At 37.1% G+C, this 16892-nt stretch overlaps 1 protein-coding gene across 3 annotated transcripts in view; it reads left to right on the plus strand.

Annotated features, from left to right (window-relative positions):
* The window catches only part of HERC4 (HECT and RLD domain containing E3 ubiquitin protein ligase 4), a 31218-nt gene that overhangs the window by 7008 nt on the left and 7318 nt on the right, over positions 1–16892 (plus strand). For 2 of the 3 annotated variants that reach the window (XM_064662281.1, XM_064662282.1), the window contains exons 6-19: positions 1787–2008; positions 2948–3039; positions 5385–5515; positions 6495–6655; positions 7025–7101; positions 9179–9303; positions 9825–9884; positions 10223–10334; positions 10672–10861; positions 11731–11903; positions 12599–12715; positions 14893–14916; positions 15440–15538; positions 16688–16855. In XM_064662281.1, coding sequence (XP_064518351.1) covers positions 1787–2008; positions 2948–3039; positions 5385–5515; positions 6495–6655; positions 7025–7101; positions 9179–9303; positions 9825–9884; positions 10223–10334; positions 10672–10861; positions 11731–11903; positions 12599–12715; positions 14893–14916; positions 15440–15538; positions 16688–16855 — 1751 coding nt within the window. The remainder of the gene's footprint in view (positions 1–1786; positions 2009–2947; positions 3040–5384; positions 5516–6494; positions 6656–7024; positions 7102–9178; positions 9304–9824; positions 9885–10222; positions 10335–10671; positions 10862–11730; positions 11904–12598; positions 12716–14892; positions 14917–15439; positions 15539–16687; positions 16856–16892) is intronic. The other variant, XM_064662284.1, reaches the window with a different exon arrangement.

Genomic DNA, 16892 nt, shown 5'->3' on the forward strand with positions numbered 1-16892 from the left:
ACTTTAAAAAATAAACGTACAGACAAATGTCATGTTTGTTCTGCTTTTATTTCTTTTGGGTTTAGTTTGGGTTTTTTTATCATCTGGCTTTCAGGTAACTTCCTTGTTAAGCTGTGTTGGTTTTTTTGGTCCCATTTCTTTCTCGTCCTGCTGGGATGTTGCTTTGCCACTAGTCTGTTTTAACCTGCATCTTCAAGTTACTGAGACTTGCAGGAGTGACTCCTTTTGGCAAAACCTCTGTTTTCTTTGTGCTTCCATGATTAAAATGTAATGTCACGTTATAACCCACCCTTGGAAAGGTTTGGCCTCCCTTGTCTGATTAGTAAAGCTCTCCAGAAAGGAACATGAATTTAAATTTGTTGCTTGCTTGTTTTGTCATGACAAGAGAGAGTTGTGACCAAAACTTTCACTTGGAAGAAGTGGCTCCTGGAAAGTGTTAATGGAAACTTAGAAACTCAAAACAAAAATTCCAGGAAGATAGTAGTTTGTTTCTTAACAGTACATGTTTAAAGTACAAACCAGATAAGGTGTGGGGAGGGAGGTGTTCATTGTATACAAATGATTTTTTTTTTCCTTTAAATATAGTAGTTTACATGGCCTATATGTGCCTTGATTCTGTATGTGACTCTTCATGGCCTCATATTTTCTGTGCCATAATGTATTCCCAAGTGCCTTTATCCTTATAACCCAAAGAAATGCCTTTGTTTCCAAGGGCAGGCAAGCAGAGGTTTACAAATAACCCTTTGCCTGAGTTAAGATCAGCAGTAGAATGTGGGGAGTATAAGAGTTGTACTGTTAAACATTCTGTTGGTCAAAGGTGCAAGAATGTCATAAATTTTAGATTTGTAATTTAAAATTAACTCAGTGTTTTAAATAATTGCAAGCTTCACGTACAGCATCGCTATCCTATTGCCAATTCATAGATCTGCAGCTCTGTTTCTGTTCTTGACATGCACTGTTGGGGTTTTTTTTGGGTTTTGTTGTTAAATAAATAAAATCTGAGAGACCTGTACCCCAGGGGATGGGTTTCATTGTTTTCCCATCTTGATAAAAGTCTTATGGGAAAGATGGAGATAGGAGAGACATAGGAAGCATTGTGAAGGTAACACTGCTCTTGGAAATGTATCACATCAGCAAAAGCAAAGTGTTTTGTGATGAGATGTTGATCTTTAGGATAGTAAATACCTCAGCAAAACAGTGGTTGTTCAGTAGAATGTTTGGAGGCAATCTTAACATAAATAGCTCTTTGACTTGTCATTCTTTAAAATGATTTTTTCTTTGTAAGGCATCAAATGACATTATAAACTTTGTGCTTCGTTGATCATATGATGAAGACATTGTTTTGAAATGTGTGCCTCTTGAATTGTGTGTGGAAATTCAGTGTGTTACCTTAGAAAAGCTTAAATGAGGCTTTTGATGGGAAATTGGAATATTTTGCGTGTCCAGTATTGGCAGATCTCTCCATAAAAATCTATGTAGTAGTGCAGCTTCCAGTAGAACAGTATCTTGCTTTGTAATAATCAAACTCAGTTTATCTAACACTGTTGAAGCAGGAACGTTAAGAGAAGTTTTGAGGGGTTTGAATACAATTTAAATACTTTGTCTGGTGAAATATTTGAGTTGAATGCCTGCAAATTACACAAGAATGCTTAGCTTCATAAGTCAGTAATTTGTAAGCATTTTGAAACTCAAACATAACTTTTAGCTTTTCTTACAGTGGATAAACATAGTATAATTAAACTGTATTGATTGTGTTTCTTGGTTGTTTATTTTTTCTTTCCAACAGGAAGTGAAGTGTTTTCCTGGGGACAAAACAAATATGGCCAGCTGGGCTTAGGTTATGAGTATAAAAAACAAACCTCACCACATATGATTAAATCTCTGCTGGGAATCCCTTTTGCACAGATTGCAGCAGGAGGAGCTCATAGTTTTGTACTAACTCTTTCTGGAGCCATTTTTGGATGGGGGCGCAACAAATTTGGGCAGCTGGGTCTAAATGATGATAATGGTAGGTAAACATTGCTGCAGTAAAATTCCATGCTGAAGGGTTTGGGTTGTGAATGCAGGGACAGCAATACTAGAAAACAAGCAGACAGAACAAACTGCTGTTGAATGTTGTCAAAGAGTGCTGGTGTCACGAGGGATTCCTGAAGAAGACAGAGTTGTCTTCTTTCCTCGGTTTTGTAGTGAGAATTCTGACAGTGTTGTGTTCAAATTCTGAACACAGTTTAGTAATGAATAATCTATAGATGGTTTCATGAGTTCAGATTTTCTCACCAGTTCGTTGTTGTCAACACCGTTTAAAATAAGAAAAGTGTGTTGTAAAGAAAATGCACATCTGAATTAATGCCTTAATTCTGATCACACTCATATAATAAGAAGATCTCACGTGAGACTTCAGTTGCTTCTCCATATTCTTTGGAATGTGTAGAACCCCAGTTTTTTATGTAGCATCACTTCTCAATAAAATCCCTTTTTTGTGTGCTGATACAGTTTCTTGCAGACATGTTAGCACACCTAACAGATTTGAAGACATTAGCATTAAAAAGTTGCCTTTGTTCAGCTGGATGACAAAGTTGATTTGTTCTGATGATGGAAGGAAGTTGTGCTTCCTGATCGTTGGGTGCTCGGGTCTGTTATGCATTTATTAATATCAAGCTCTGTGTGTGTGAACACACATTCCAAAGAATATCTACTGACACTGACTTACAGGAACACTTTAAAAACATGGGCTCCAAAGTGTTTCAGTGCAGCAGTCCCTGGTTTTGCTGCAGTAACACTTCCATCTCCAAGATCCGTAAACTCGGTCACAAGGATTTGCATTGTGTGCCAGGAATTTCAGAGTGCTTGTTTGACTAGAACAAAATTAGAATAAACGAGCAAAACTGTTTGGGTTTTGATTTTTACTTAAAAAATAGGTGACCTACTGCTTTATTAAACTGTTCAGACAGGTATGTTCCTACACTGCTAAAGTCACTGAGAAGTCAGAAGGTTGTTCATATATGTTGTGGAGAAGATCATACTGCTGCCCTTACGAAGGTACAATACTTAAAGACATGTTTCTGCTTCAGTTTTTTTAATGTTTCCAGGAAAAGGTGCTGTCTGAATAGGAAATAATAAAGTAAATTCTGAATAAATGGCTTCTAAGTTTATTGGATAAAGTTGAGGAAACAGTGGTTAAATATTTGAAAAAAATCCCCAATACAGGAAATTTTTCAGCAGTCTTTTTGTCAGAGTTGGTGAAATTGAGCATACAAAATATAGCATTTTTGATAGGAAACTCTATGTTGCATTATTAAAATTATGCAGGTATTGAATTTACTTTAGTGTATCCTAAAGGGATGAGCTCTTTTCTGACTGTAATATCTCTAGCATTGCTGTTTTCATGATCAGACCAAATCACTCACCAAGTAGGATTATGGAGAAAACAGACTCCTCCTTGGGGAAGTTCATTTATTGCCAATCATAAGTGAGATACAGTTAATGAGGAATTACATATTGCAGGTATTATTGTGTGAGGTTCTGTGAAAAATGGGTCACTTATTTCAAAATGGATTTGGGAAAAAAAGAACATGTTCTGTGTCAGTGCAGTGTGTTTGTACAGAGATGTAGGAATTAAAATTAATTATTGATGATTAAAATAGAGAGGTGATATATGTCAAATTGCCTGATACAGAACTGTTGGCTAAATGCAGTATTTGGAGCCTTACTTTTAAACTTTTAAACTTATTTGGAAATATTTGGCAGCAGCATAGAATATATAATGCTGCTGCTCATTCTTACACTCATTTTAGTGATGAATATTTTATTTCAAGCATCAAGTTATGGTAAGTGCTTTTATTTTGTAGTGGGTAAAACGATACATACATGTCTTAATTTAAATGATTGACTCTTGGACTTTTCTTTTCGGGTTTAATAGTTGAATTAGACTTCAGCATTTAAATCAGTATGTGTTAATGTTTAGACATTTCCTGCTTGCCACTCTCAGTAAAAAGTAACAATTTATAAACAGAATATTTTGAGCTTACCACTGAGAGGAGTAGAAAACAATTTTGCCTGTTCAAGATTTGGAAAAGTGACTAAATAGCCAGTTCATGTCCAAATCTCTTGAGTTCAGAGTGTTGTTATAGAAGGCATTAGGATTTTGGAAGTAATTATTTTTAATGTTTTATTTCTGGAGAGGGAAAAAACACCTGTGTTTATTTACCTTGGGTAAATGTATGGCTTTTTAAAATATGTTAGTTTGAATTTTTATACTGCAGCAAGTTCAAACTTGTTTTGAAGAGTATCTGCATAAATATGCTCATACTTTGTTTATGGAAGCTTAATTTTCTACAGTGAGAGGAAAAGACTGTTCATAAATAATTGCTTTTCATCCTAAAATATTCTCTCACTTGGAAAAAATGTGTCAACTTCCTTATCCCGAAATTTATATTGATGTTGAGCTTTGGGAAATACAAAATGTAAAGCAAGCAGCAAGCTGTAACTTGCCTTCTAAATGCTTATTTTCCTTTTTCATGTATAGAAGTTAACTTCAAACTTGCTTTAAAGCTGGTGGACTCAGTTGATAACTCTGTTGTCCTTTGCATGAGAGGCCTTGCAGAACCAGGGGTTTTGATACACCCGTTGTAGACAGCACTGTGTATATTTGTGAGCATTGTGCAAGTCCTTCTGAGCTGCAGAAAACCCTGTCACTGTTTGTTATCCTGACTCAGTGATGGAGCCTGATTTGCTCAGCAGATGTGATGATTTCCAGCTGAGGTCCAGGCTGATGCAGAGTAGAATTGAAAGAAACAGCTTTTCATTTTCAAATGCTTTGAAATTGTAAAGTTTCAAAGTTGTTGTGAGGTAAGTTGCATGATTACTTGCCTTACAACACTGTTGAAATATTCTGATTTCTTATGCTTTCAAATAAGGAAGCTGTTTCAGTCAGACTCTGCATCATCTGCCTGAGGAGAGCAGCTTCCTGCTTGCTAATTGCATTAGAATTTGTATTCAGAGTTTCAAAGCCAAAGTAGGAGTGAGAGTTTATATACTGTTGTAGTTTATCAAGAAAATTGGAAAAGAGGAAAGAAAAACGAGGATTAGTGTCTATGAATGACACAGGTTAATGGCAGGACTGTTGTACAGTGATATGGAAATGACATGAGCGTGATTTAACATGAATAAGGTAATACTTCATAGCTGTGCCACATTTTCATAACTCCAGTTAACTTATGACCCTTTTGTGTCTCAGGGCCCTCTTATGCATATGTATTTTCTGTCCTTTCCCTACAGTCACAAAATCATCAGACAAGGAGATTTATTATTAAATCCGTAATTTCTCTTAAGTTTCTTGTTGTGAGATATCCTATAATTTTAATGCAAATAATTTATTTGTTTAGGAAGGTGGGGTTTTTACATTTGGAGCTGGAGGCTATGGTCAGTTGGGTCATAACTCTACCAGCCATGAGATAAACCCGAGGAAAGTTTTTGAACTTATGGGAAGTGTTGTCACACAGATCACTTGTGGCAGGTAAGCCTATTCTGTGCTAGCACTGTGAATCTTAAGGGTAACTTGTTTTGTGTAAAACTTCATATCTATTGCAATATGAAGTGGGGTTTTCCTTACCCTTCACGGTTAGGGAGAACAAGCTGATCCCTAACAAAAGGTATTTAAAGATGTTACTGGGATTTTAAAAGCATTCAGTAGAAGAACTAAAGGAAGTTATGTGTTTGAGAGGCTCTGATTCTCTGAACTGAAAGTGTGAGCAATAGTGTGAAGTGTGAAGGTGTTTGTTGCTGTCACTTCATCTTTTCCTATTAAAGAACAAGTGTGTTTGGGAAGGTACATGAGCAGCACTGAGAATAAGTGTAAGATTTGAAAACATAACCTGTTTTATGAAGTACCTGTAATACTGTATGGCAGTTCAGTTCCTCATGGGTTTTTTATTCTTTATATTACAGTAGCACCCAAGAAATGGAAAAAAATTCCCAGCACACATGAAAATACAAAGAATTGCACTCTAAGAAAAAAAAATGAGGGAAGCAGCATAAGTTTTTTAAGACAGGGGCTCACCATTATTTGGGTTAAAGAATATATAAATGTAAAGGTTTAGTTGACATCGTGTGCATTCACTCCCTTCCCACAGTTTACAGAAATTCACTGCTGGTTCTTCTCAGGATTGTGATTGGAGAGAGGACATCTAGAGTTGAGAAGCATGGGAGGTGAAAGGGGATGGAGGCAGTCTGGTAGAAACTGGATATTTCTGAATGTCTAGAGATGTGTTCTAAAGGTCAGATGGGGGCTAAGCACTGGCATTTCCATTCCATGAACTCTTCCATGGCAATGGGATATTGCCTATTGGAGTACATGCCAGTGTATTGCCAGGAGAGAAGTGGAGCATTGGATGTGACAGGACCTTTACCATAGTGTTTAACAGAGTTCTTAGAGTGGCCTGCACGAAGCACGTTATAATGCTTGGGGTTTTGTTGCTGACTTCTGTTTGCCCTAGGCAGCACACGACTGCCTTCGTTCCTTCCTCTGGAAGAATTTATTCTTTTGGACTCGGAGGAAATGGGCAATTAGGTACAGGAACAACCAGTAACAGGAAAAGTCCCTTCACAGTGAAAGGAAACTGGATTCCCTACAGTACTCAGTGCCCCATGACCACAGGTAAGCAACAGCTGGTGTATTTACTTCTTGGTTTCCTGTTGCTTCATAGTGTCTTAAAATTGTTGAGATTTAAACAAAGTATGGGCTATCACCACTTTCTTCCAAGCAGTTTGTTTCCACTGTGTTCCTTACAGTCCACTCCTGCTGTAGGAAATACATGCTTACTTCTGTTGGGTTAGGTCCTCTGGTAGCACTACGGCTAAAACTTAACCTCAGGTAAAGATGGTCTCAACTATTGTATTGCAAAGATATGCTTCAGTGAGGTTCTGCAGCAAAGGCACCTTCTTCTAACCAAGTGTTGATTGCAGTGTCTTAATTATTTTTCAATTTCACATTTTCACAGTGCCCTGTTTTTTATTGCTATTGCAGAAAGTGAGGAGTGTTACTGTGTCAAGAGAATTTTCTCTGGTGGGGACCAAAGTTTTGCACACTACTTTTGTCCTCAGGTAACAAATTAAATATACTGTGGTTCCAAAGCTTGTCAAAGTTGAATTTTAATTTTTCTTGTGCATTTTAAAAGATTTTGAAGGTGACTGTATTGTAAAGTTTGTTGGAGCAGTGTGGAAGCAAAAGGTACTAAGGGAATGTAGCAATTGGAGGACTTGGATCCAGTTAGTGAGTGTTAGCTGTCAGGAAGCTCTTGAGACTGTCTGGCAGAACCTTTTTTCTTGATGGATGAATGCACTTCTTTTCATGTCATAAAGGAAAAACCAATGAAATATTTGAGCTCTTTACTCCTGCCCAGTCCTCCTCAGTAACTCCTGACTGCAGCTGTTCTGTCTTCTGCTCTGTAGCCATTTTAACTTACCACAACATTTCCACAAAGGAAACAAATGAAGCTTTTTGCTAAAAATTGTAGGTGGTTTGTTACATGATAGTTTTATGCTAATCTTAAAAACTCAGGTATTAAAAGAACAAGAATTAATTAGTTTAAATTCTAGTATTTTAAAAGGGAAAAAAAAAGTCTAGAAGGACTTTACAGTAAAAATGGCAGTGTGGAAGTGTGATGGAAAGGAAATGCTATTGGAGGATGAGTTGGGAGGAAAAAACAAGATGAAGTTATGTGGGACTGTTTCCAATACAGCACAGCAGATATTAGACCATAGGGATTAATGAAGCATCAAGAGTTGAGTGTGTAGGGTGAAAACTAATTTGGACAGAAGGGAAAATGTATTTTAGTGGGGAAACATGTTTGTCAAGAAAAACTGAGTACAGGTCAGACTTGCAGCAGCCCCTTGTGCTCAGAGCCTGTTCTGGTTGTACAGAAACAGCAGTTTTTCTAGGATTGTTTGGTTGGGTTTTTTTCTTAATTCTGATTGAGTTTTAACTATTGCTGTATTTGAGAGAAACTTGTCTAGCAGGTGTAGACTGGAAAAATTACTTATAGCATAGGCTTGAAACTTCTCTATTATAACTCCCTCAAAAACTTCCTTGTGTGCAGTTTTCGTAATTACTGGAGTAGTTTCTGACTGACTAATTGAGATGAACTGGAGACTGTGAATGCAGGCATTGTGGCTTGTTCTGTACGAAAAGTATTAGCAATAGATGATCTTTGATGCTGAAAAAGTATCCCTCCTAGTACTCTTTAGTTTGGTAATTTGTATTGAATTCTTTCAAAGTTACGTTGAGCACTGTACCCCTGGGACTTGTGTGTCCTTGCCAGTTGAGGGGGCACAGCCAAATTCTGTTTGTTTTCCCAAGTCAGTGTTTGGGCAGCTCGGTTCCCTGAGTTGTGTCATTGTGAGTTAAGTGACACTTTGGCTGGACACAAGGGAAATGGCAAGAGGCTTCCTCATCCTGATGCTGTAGGATGGGATCAGAAGTGCTAATTTTTGGCAGCAGATAGTTGTCATACTAAGTCAGCTGCGTCATGCTCAGCAGTCATACTCAGACTGCACCATCAGGAGAAATATATCCTTTTACTAGCTTAATCTTATTTTTTGTGCTATTTACCATCTCTTTTTGAAACAATGCTCCTACTCAAAACAATGATCTTGGTTCTCCTCTTTACAATTAGAAGTCTTAATGGAATTCATTTTACATGAGCAGCACTTCAAGATGCAGCTCATCTGATGATGCAGTGCACATTCAGAGAAAGATGAGTCATTCTCAGGGGAACCTGATGGAAGTGGGGTAGAAGAACAGCTGTCTGAAAAATTGAATGGCTCCTTTTCTGTGTGCTCACAGCTGGGCTGGGAGCTGTGTGGCTCACTGGCTGGAGAAGAGATGCTTGCTGCTCATGTCTGAAGCTTGTTCAGTGTTCCCTGTATAGGAGAGTACTGTATGTTTAAGGATTTTGCTGTTCAGTAAGCTGTGCTGGGAATTAACACACCACTGCTTTCACAATGAATGCAGAAGGGCTTGAATACAGTAAATTTTTCCTTGGGTCTATCTCACAGTAATAGTCTGGGTAGGCAAATTGTCACTCAGTGGAGAAAGGAGCTGCTTGACCACAAGGCTGATTTTTCTGGAAATCAATTTTGTATGCCTGATTCTTTATGCTTTCTCTTAACATTTATTTAGAATATGGTGCCACCAGATGATTTTAGGTACCCTGACCTTTTGAAGCAGATCTGGACTGTGAATGAAACGTTTATTCAAAAATTGCTGACTTTCCCATCTGGAAGACTTCCTGTAGAAATAGCTAAGTAAGTGATGTTGAGGAAAGAAGTTGTCTTTCATAATTTTACTTATGAACTGAGTATTAATAGGGCTTTGGGCATACATAGACAAGGCTGTTTTTAGTTACTGATTTTATGATGTGCAGAGCTTTTGCTGTGCTTTCATTGTTGTGCTTGTTGAGTAGTTTAAATCCTTTAGACTGTGTCTCTCTGTCCCAGTTTAGATGACTATGCAAGATTAAATTATCTAATTGCTCACTGAAAAATAGCAGTACATGTAAAGGAATATGAAAACAACATCTCAAAGTTTATTGCTTCTACTTTAATAAAAGAGGATATAAAACAATTAAATTGCAATACTTGCTATGATTTAGCTGTCTTAAGCATTTTCTTGAATGGAAGGTTTAATCTTTTATTGTTTAGTCCCATTCAAGTCAGAGTCCCATCCTTTGTACAATGTAATTTATTAGGGATTACATACAGTTTTCTTAGCAAATGCTAATTTGTAAGAGGAAAACAAAATGTAACATTCCTGTGAACAATTTCAGTGAAATCGATGGAACATTCTCCTCAGCTGGGTGCCTGAATGGGAGCTTTTTGGCTTTGAGGTAAGTGCTCCTGGTTTTAAACAAGTATTCCTGTGGTCAGCATTAAAGGTGGCAGCTGTCTCAGTGTCTCTTGTTTGAGAGGGAATGCCTTCCTGGGGGCTTCCCTGTCTTACTGCTGCACTGAACCCACAGGTTAAACTTCCAACTCCTTTACTGCCAAGTGTTGTCTTACAGTTAGAGAAGACTTTTTTCCAGTTGCTTCTAAAGTCATACAAGCAATGGAAGTCTGAGACATTTTCATTCCTTAGTTAGTAGGTCTAAAATTCAAGGGGTGGGGGGAATCTTGAGTTGTTGAGAACACAGGATTCAGCCTTTCTGTATTTTTTTTCTTTGTGCAGCAATGATGATCATTACAAAACCAGCACTAGATTCTCAGGGGTTGATATGAATGCTGCTAGACTACTATTTCACAAACTCATACAACCTGAGCATGCTCACATATCTCAACAGGTTTGTGCTGCATATTTTCCTTATGTTTGGGACTCTCTTTCTACATTACAAGTCTCCAGCAATACTACTCTTGTGCTTGCTCCAACCCTTTAAATATATTTATTTACTCAATAATCTATCAACTGCAAATGTGTAAAAATGTATTGTGTTCTAACAATTAAGTAACACATTGGCATGGTCTATTTTAATATTTACCATACTGTCTTGTCTCTAAATGTATAATAGTCTTAATTTATAACTCTTAATTATTGTTTTCTAGATCAGTTTTTATATAGGTGAGCATTTGTTTGAATTCTCAACTGCATCAAAATAAACCGATTTTTGTGATGTGCTGTAGGTGGCAGCTAGTTTGGAAAAGAACCTTATTCCCAAATTGACCAGCTCCTTACCAGATGTTGAAGCTTTGAGGCTGTATCTCACTCTACCAGAGTGCCCACTGATGAGTGATGAAAACAATTTCACAACATTAGCTATTCCTTTTGGAGCAGCTATTCTGAACCTAGAAAAAGCTCCTTTGAAAGTTCTTGGTAAGAAACTGAATTTCTACTGTTGACACTAAGGATCTCTAGATGAAAATATAAAGAAGTTCCATCAATAAGGACTTGGTCGTGGCAACACCTGCTGTGTTTTTACAGTTCAGTAGAATTCCCCAGTGAGAAAGTTAAGGCTTAACATTGCTTGGTGTAAGAAAACACTTATTCTGTTGCTTCTGGGTGAGTTAACAGGCCATCCCTATGAATGCATCTGGTATTTTAAGTTCTGCAGGGATTCCATTTGGGAGGAGTTAAACCGTGCAGTTCAATGTATTTGCTATGTGTCTCTGCCCTTTCAAGTGATAATGATGTGGTCAGACAGCTAACAGGCTCTGAGCAGCTCGCTGAAGTGTTGCAGAGCAGATGTTCAGTTGGCTTGGTTCTGCCTTCAGCACGTGTTCTGTTGCTTCTGAGCAGTTCATCTTTTCTCACTGATGCTAAGACGTGGTCTTCAAATATGCAACTGAGAGTAGCTCTGTTTTTTGGCTCTTCTTCATTACACCTTCTTGTTGTGACTCCTGTCAGCTGAAATTCAGCTTAAAGAACCGAGATTTTAGAATATTTCCTTTTTAATTGATACCTTTTTGAGAGGGTCCTTTCTTCTTCCTCAGTTATTTTTTGCCTTGTAACCTGTCTCTTGTGCTTTTCAGTAGTTTTTGGTGAGAGTAAAGAGCTTGTCTGCTGTAAAGAAAAGCAAACTGATAATTTTTTTTAAAGGGCTGATGTGTAACAATGATGTGTTAAAACTTTTTTTTTTTGAGTAATTGATAATTATGCTTTCTAGCCAGACCTGTTTTTTTGTTAAAAGGATATCCTGGCATTGCAGTGGCAGTACAAAATTTGTGTTCACTGTGTGTTGACAGAAAATTGGTGGTCTCTACTTGAACCTCCACTGTTCCTCAAGATAGTGGAACTCTACAAGGATGTCGTAGTCCACCTTTTGAAGCTGTGCAAGATTGGCCTTCCGCCTTCTGATAGAAGAATACTTACCAATTTCCTGCACACAGCTTTCAGAGTTCTGGAAATACTGCACAGAGTATGTTTATGTCATTTTTAAGCAATTACTTCATTGTTTGTCAGCATCTGTGTCCTGTGTAGTAGTTAAGTTACTAAAGAATTAAAATACTTAGCATTTCATCTACAGAAATACCTGTAGTTGTTCTGTCTGGACCTATGAACCATTGGGATTTGGATTTTGTTAGGATGCTTCTGGATTAAAATTATACTGCAGAGACAAGCCTTCATATAAGGCTTGTATAAAGTTATTTTTCCATGTCTCTTTTTTTTTTTTTTTTTTTTTTTTTTTAAGCTTAATGCTTTTAAATGAAAACTGTCCCTCTTCTCACAGGTAATGGAGATAGTGTTCATACTATAATTAAGAATAGAGTTATTGAATCATAGTTCTTAAACTTGTGCAAATCCAGGAGCAAGTATTTATTGCATTGTATAGTGTATATGTATATTTTCAATGTTCCTGTGAGATGATACAATGTTTCAAAGTGGCAGCATTGTTATGTGATACTGTATGCACAGTTAATTTTATTTTTCTTTGAATCTTTGATGGGATTGTGAATAATCCATGTATCCATTGTTTTTTGCTTTCTTGTAGGCACTGTTGTTTTTCTAGAATTTTTGTAGTAGCTGGGTATCTGTGGCTGATGTATCAAATGCTTGAAAAACATGGAAAATATCCCTCTGAAAGCTAATAAAAAATAAATTGCACTTCTTTAGGTAAATGAAAGAGGACAAGTTATACAGTATGACAGATTTTACATTCATGAGATACAAGATCTGATAGATATCAGAAATGACTATGCCAACTGGTTCCAGCAGCAGGTGTTGGGAATGGTAAGTTGTGTTGGGTTTTATCTGGGGTTTTGTGGGGTTTTCCTCCCATGTTCTGTTTTTGTTTTATCCCTTTAGAGAGGTCTGTAGATTCTCTAAACATGGGCACTTCACAGTTCACTGGTGCTGAACAGACTCATGTCAGGTACAAGCTAAGGAAGAATTGTTAAGTAACAGTGCTTCTTCTAGGGTGTCATTTTTAGGACTAACACTGCTCAACATTTGAATCTGTCAATTAAACAGTGATTTAGAATGCTGTCACTTGAGACTTGCCATGTCAGGAAAGTTAGGAGAGTAGTAATTCATGATAGGAAGATGTCCAGAATAATCTGCATTGCTGTATGAGAAAGCTGAAACTGTCTTGGATAATGAAGGCAAGAAGTGTAGTAGGGAGTTGCAGGGGCAGACAACTGATGTATTCTGAGTATGGCAACAAGAACTGAGGTAATTAATTCCTGGACCTGTAAACAGAAGAGTAATAAACAGGAGTAAATTACTGCCTGTACAAAAAATTAGGGAGTTGGATAGGTTTTTGCCATGGTTCTTTGACTTGAGTCAGGTTCTTCTGACTGTTGAGTAAGTTAATGTGCTTTTTCTACCAACCTAAATTTAAGTTTTTTGCAACAGCACCTGAAAGGTCCTGAACATGGGAGACCTACTTTTGCTGTGTTTTATGAATGCAAAGGAAGTGATGCTGTGTCCCAAAGAATTAAAATTGCAATGTAAGATAATAACAGTGGGGCTGCTGGAGAGTGTAGGGAAGCAGTGAGTCAGCACTGGCTGGGCTGACAAAATAACCAGTGTGTGAGGAGGCTGAGGTTGGCAGCTCAGAGGGGTGGTATTCTAAATGTCATGGAGAAGCCAGGGGTGAGCACTGCAGGGCCTTGGAACTAGGGACAGGCTGTGTGTTTGGAACAGAGGAGGGTACGGAAGTGGTGGGATTTTAATAACCATTGCAACAGTTCTTTCAATGGCCATAAACACAAAGTGCAGATGTCATGATTGGAGAGGACAATACTAAGTATGGGAAAATGAGAGCTGGAAAACTGCTTTGTAAAGTCTTAAGCTTCATTTGTTAACTAAATCAGAAGATTGAGCAGTACCTTTGATGTTACTGTTAATGTACAATGTACGGCATTTTCCTGTAATCATTTGTACAGTTTCAGGTTGAGCAGAAAAACTTACTTATTATAGGACTGAAAGAAATTCCGTGGTCTTATGCAGATCTCCTTTGTACATAGTTTTGATGGTCTTTTCCTGCCTGCATATCCACCAGTTTCTTGTGTTCCTCCTCTTAAAACTATAAGAAACCTTACTTGCCTGTCGAGTCAGTAGAAATGAATCAAAATTTCTTTTGCCAGTGTAACTCTTATTGCCATAACTTGTGGCAAAAGTGTTTATTCAGTTCCTTAACTGAAATATAGAAGAAAAGAGAATCTGGGAAGTGTACAGAGTATTCTCAGAAACTTGGAAGAAAAAACTTCCATTCTTTGAACAATAAGAAAAAATGAGTGGGGGAAAAATTGAAGGTACTAATAATGAACTATTGATTTGAATAGATGTTCTTGAGATACAGCTTAAGAGGAGACATGAAAGACCATTTGAATTAGGAATAAATAATGGTAGATACAGGAGGAGTACAAAATTGAATAAATCTACCTGTGACGAATGGGATGCTCAAATCTGATGTTAAACTTCAGGAGTCAGTTGCTTTTCTCATGTCATATCTTACAGACCCAAATGATTCTTGAGACTTTATGCTATGGTAGTGGGATTCTTCTGTATTTTTTAATTTTTGCTCATAAAAAATGTTCTGCATTTAATTTGACATGCTGCAGTCATTTGAGAATGAAAATACATGGGTTAAAAACAGATGTCATTTATTAATGTGCAGAAGTAAACATTTAAAATGTTTGATTTTTTGCATCCAAGAAAATATTATACTTTAATGGTTCCTACTTTTTAAAGACTGATAAACAGGGTGTTGAAAGACAAGCTTGTATTTGGTGGATGAATTAAAATGTTTATGGTTAATATTTATTTCTCAGTAAACCTTCTCTTGGGGGGGAGCTGTAAACAAATATTCTTTAAATTCTACATCAGAGATTAATAATTAATGCAGACACTAATGCTGCTTTTTCATCTTAATTATTGCTACCTTTGTGCAAATGCTGTCATAGGATGTCAACCATGGATTAACTGAGGTAAGATTGGTTGCAATCTGATTTCTTTGGCAGAGTGTAAGGAAATCAGAAATGTGAATGTCAAGGGTTGTCTGCTGTGTTCTGTTGGGAGTAAAGCTTTAAGTCAGCCATGGCTGTAACGTGAAAAGATCTTTGTGGGGCAAAAATACGTAATTCTCTGGATTGCAAATTTGGAGCAGCAGCTGGAAAAAAAGGGCTGCTTTTAGGTCCACTAGCTGCAATAAAAGTTCTGAAATTGAAATATGCTAAGTGAGAGTGTTGTTTGTATCTGTTTGGGTTTGATTGGGTTTTGTTGGTTTTTTGTTGTTTTGTTTTGTTTTGTTTTTTTTTTCTGAAGTAATAAACAATTGGAAATTTATTTAGTATTCCTAAGACGCTTTGGTCTTGTACTGATAATGAGTGAAGTTTGAGTTCTCTTTCCAGTAAAACAGACGTATGAAATGAGTCCTGTTGCAGTGGTTTTGTCAGCCATGATGGTGGCTTTGAAATCAGCAGTGCCATGACGTGGTTGTTTCCGTTCCAGTTAACAGATATTCCTGTTATAATTTGCACATACCCGTTTGTATTTGATGCCCAGGCAAAGACAACTCTCTTGCAAACAGATGCAATCATACAGATGCAGGTAAGAGTTAATGGTAGTTTTTAATGTTATTAATTTATTATTTTTTTTCCTTAGTTGTGAGCCTTGAGGGGGCTCCTCTTGGAGGTTTTTTGTTTGTTTGGGCACTTTTGGTTGTTTTTTTTTTTTTTAAACACTGTAACCTCCATAAGAATGAAGGGTCTGGCTTTAATCTCAGGGTATGTTCATGACAGAAGGTAGTGGTTTTGTGGTTTTGGGATCTCACTGAAATTAGATTATTTCATAGTTACATACATTTCCAAGGAACTTCTTTTCAGTAATGAGATGGCTTTTTAGTGTTAACAACCCATAGTACAGGTATAAAAAAACCGAACAAATAACAATAAAAAAAAAACCCAGAACCCCAACAAACAAAAAAAACCCCAAGCACCACCCCCTACCAAAAAACAACCCCCCATCCCATATGAGCAGACTTTGAATGATGCCTGGCTCATTGATCCATGTCTGAAAATAAACAGAAAACTTAAGTCATGCTCAAGTAATTGGCTCAAATAGGAAAATACAAGCTTGCTTTTGTAATTAATAATAAATGTAGTTTCATGTGCCTTTAAAAATGTATAGGCACAGTCAGTACGAACATTTGATGGATTCATGGAAATGTTCACACTGAATGTTTCTAATAAAAATATTGACTGGTATTAAAACACACAAACTTTCAAGAGTTCGCCCTATTCGGGACGTTTGCCTAGAGCATTTTGTTTGGCAAACCATTTTAATGCAAAAATTATAATACAAACTAAATAAATTGCTTTTCATTCTGGGAATTAGCTTTTAACTGACGTTTTCATGTCAGATTTATATTAAACAGCTTAGTCTTCGTTAGGTAAAATGTAGGATTTTTTTGCTTCCCTTTGGTATCCGAAGTATTTGGACTAGAATATCGAAAACTGTGTTCTAAGACTTCCCTGAACATTGGCATTGATGAGACCAATGGGTAAAGGAGAAACATTTCCTGAAACTAAATATTTCCTGAGACAAAAGAAATACAAAGAAAACTTGGGCAAATTCAGTAGCTCTTGTAATACCTATTCCCATTTATGTCTTCTGCACTTTTAAAGGCAAGATTGATGGAAAATTAATATTGAGAGGTATCTTTTATTGCCTCCTGACACTGACTTTGGTTTTTTCCAGATGGCTGTTGATCAGGCTCACAGGCAGAATTTGTCTTCTCTCTTTCTGCCAGTATTTGAATCTGTCAATCCATGCCTGATACTCATGGTGCGGAGAGACAATATTGTAGGAGATGCTGTGGAGGTCCTGAGGAAAACAAAGAATGTAGACTACAAGAAGCCACTCAAGGTATTAAAAGTACCTCAAAGTGTCTTTCACTGCAAAT

This window comes from Pseudopipra pipra, chromosome 8 (genome assembly GCF_036250125.1).
Source record: "Pseudopipra pipra isolate bDixPip1 chromosome 8, bDixPip1.hap1, whole genome shotgun sequence".
Classification (NCBI taxonomy): Eukaryota; Metazoa; Chordata; class Aves; order Passeriformes; family Pipridae; genus Pseudopipra; species Pseudopipra pipra.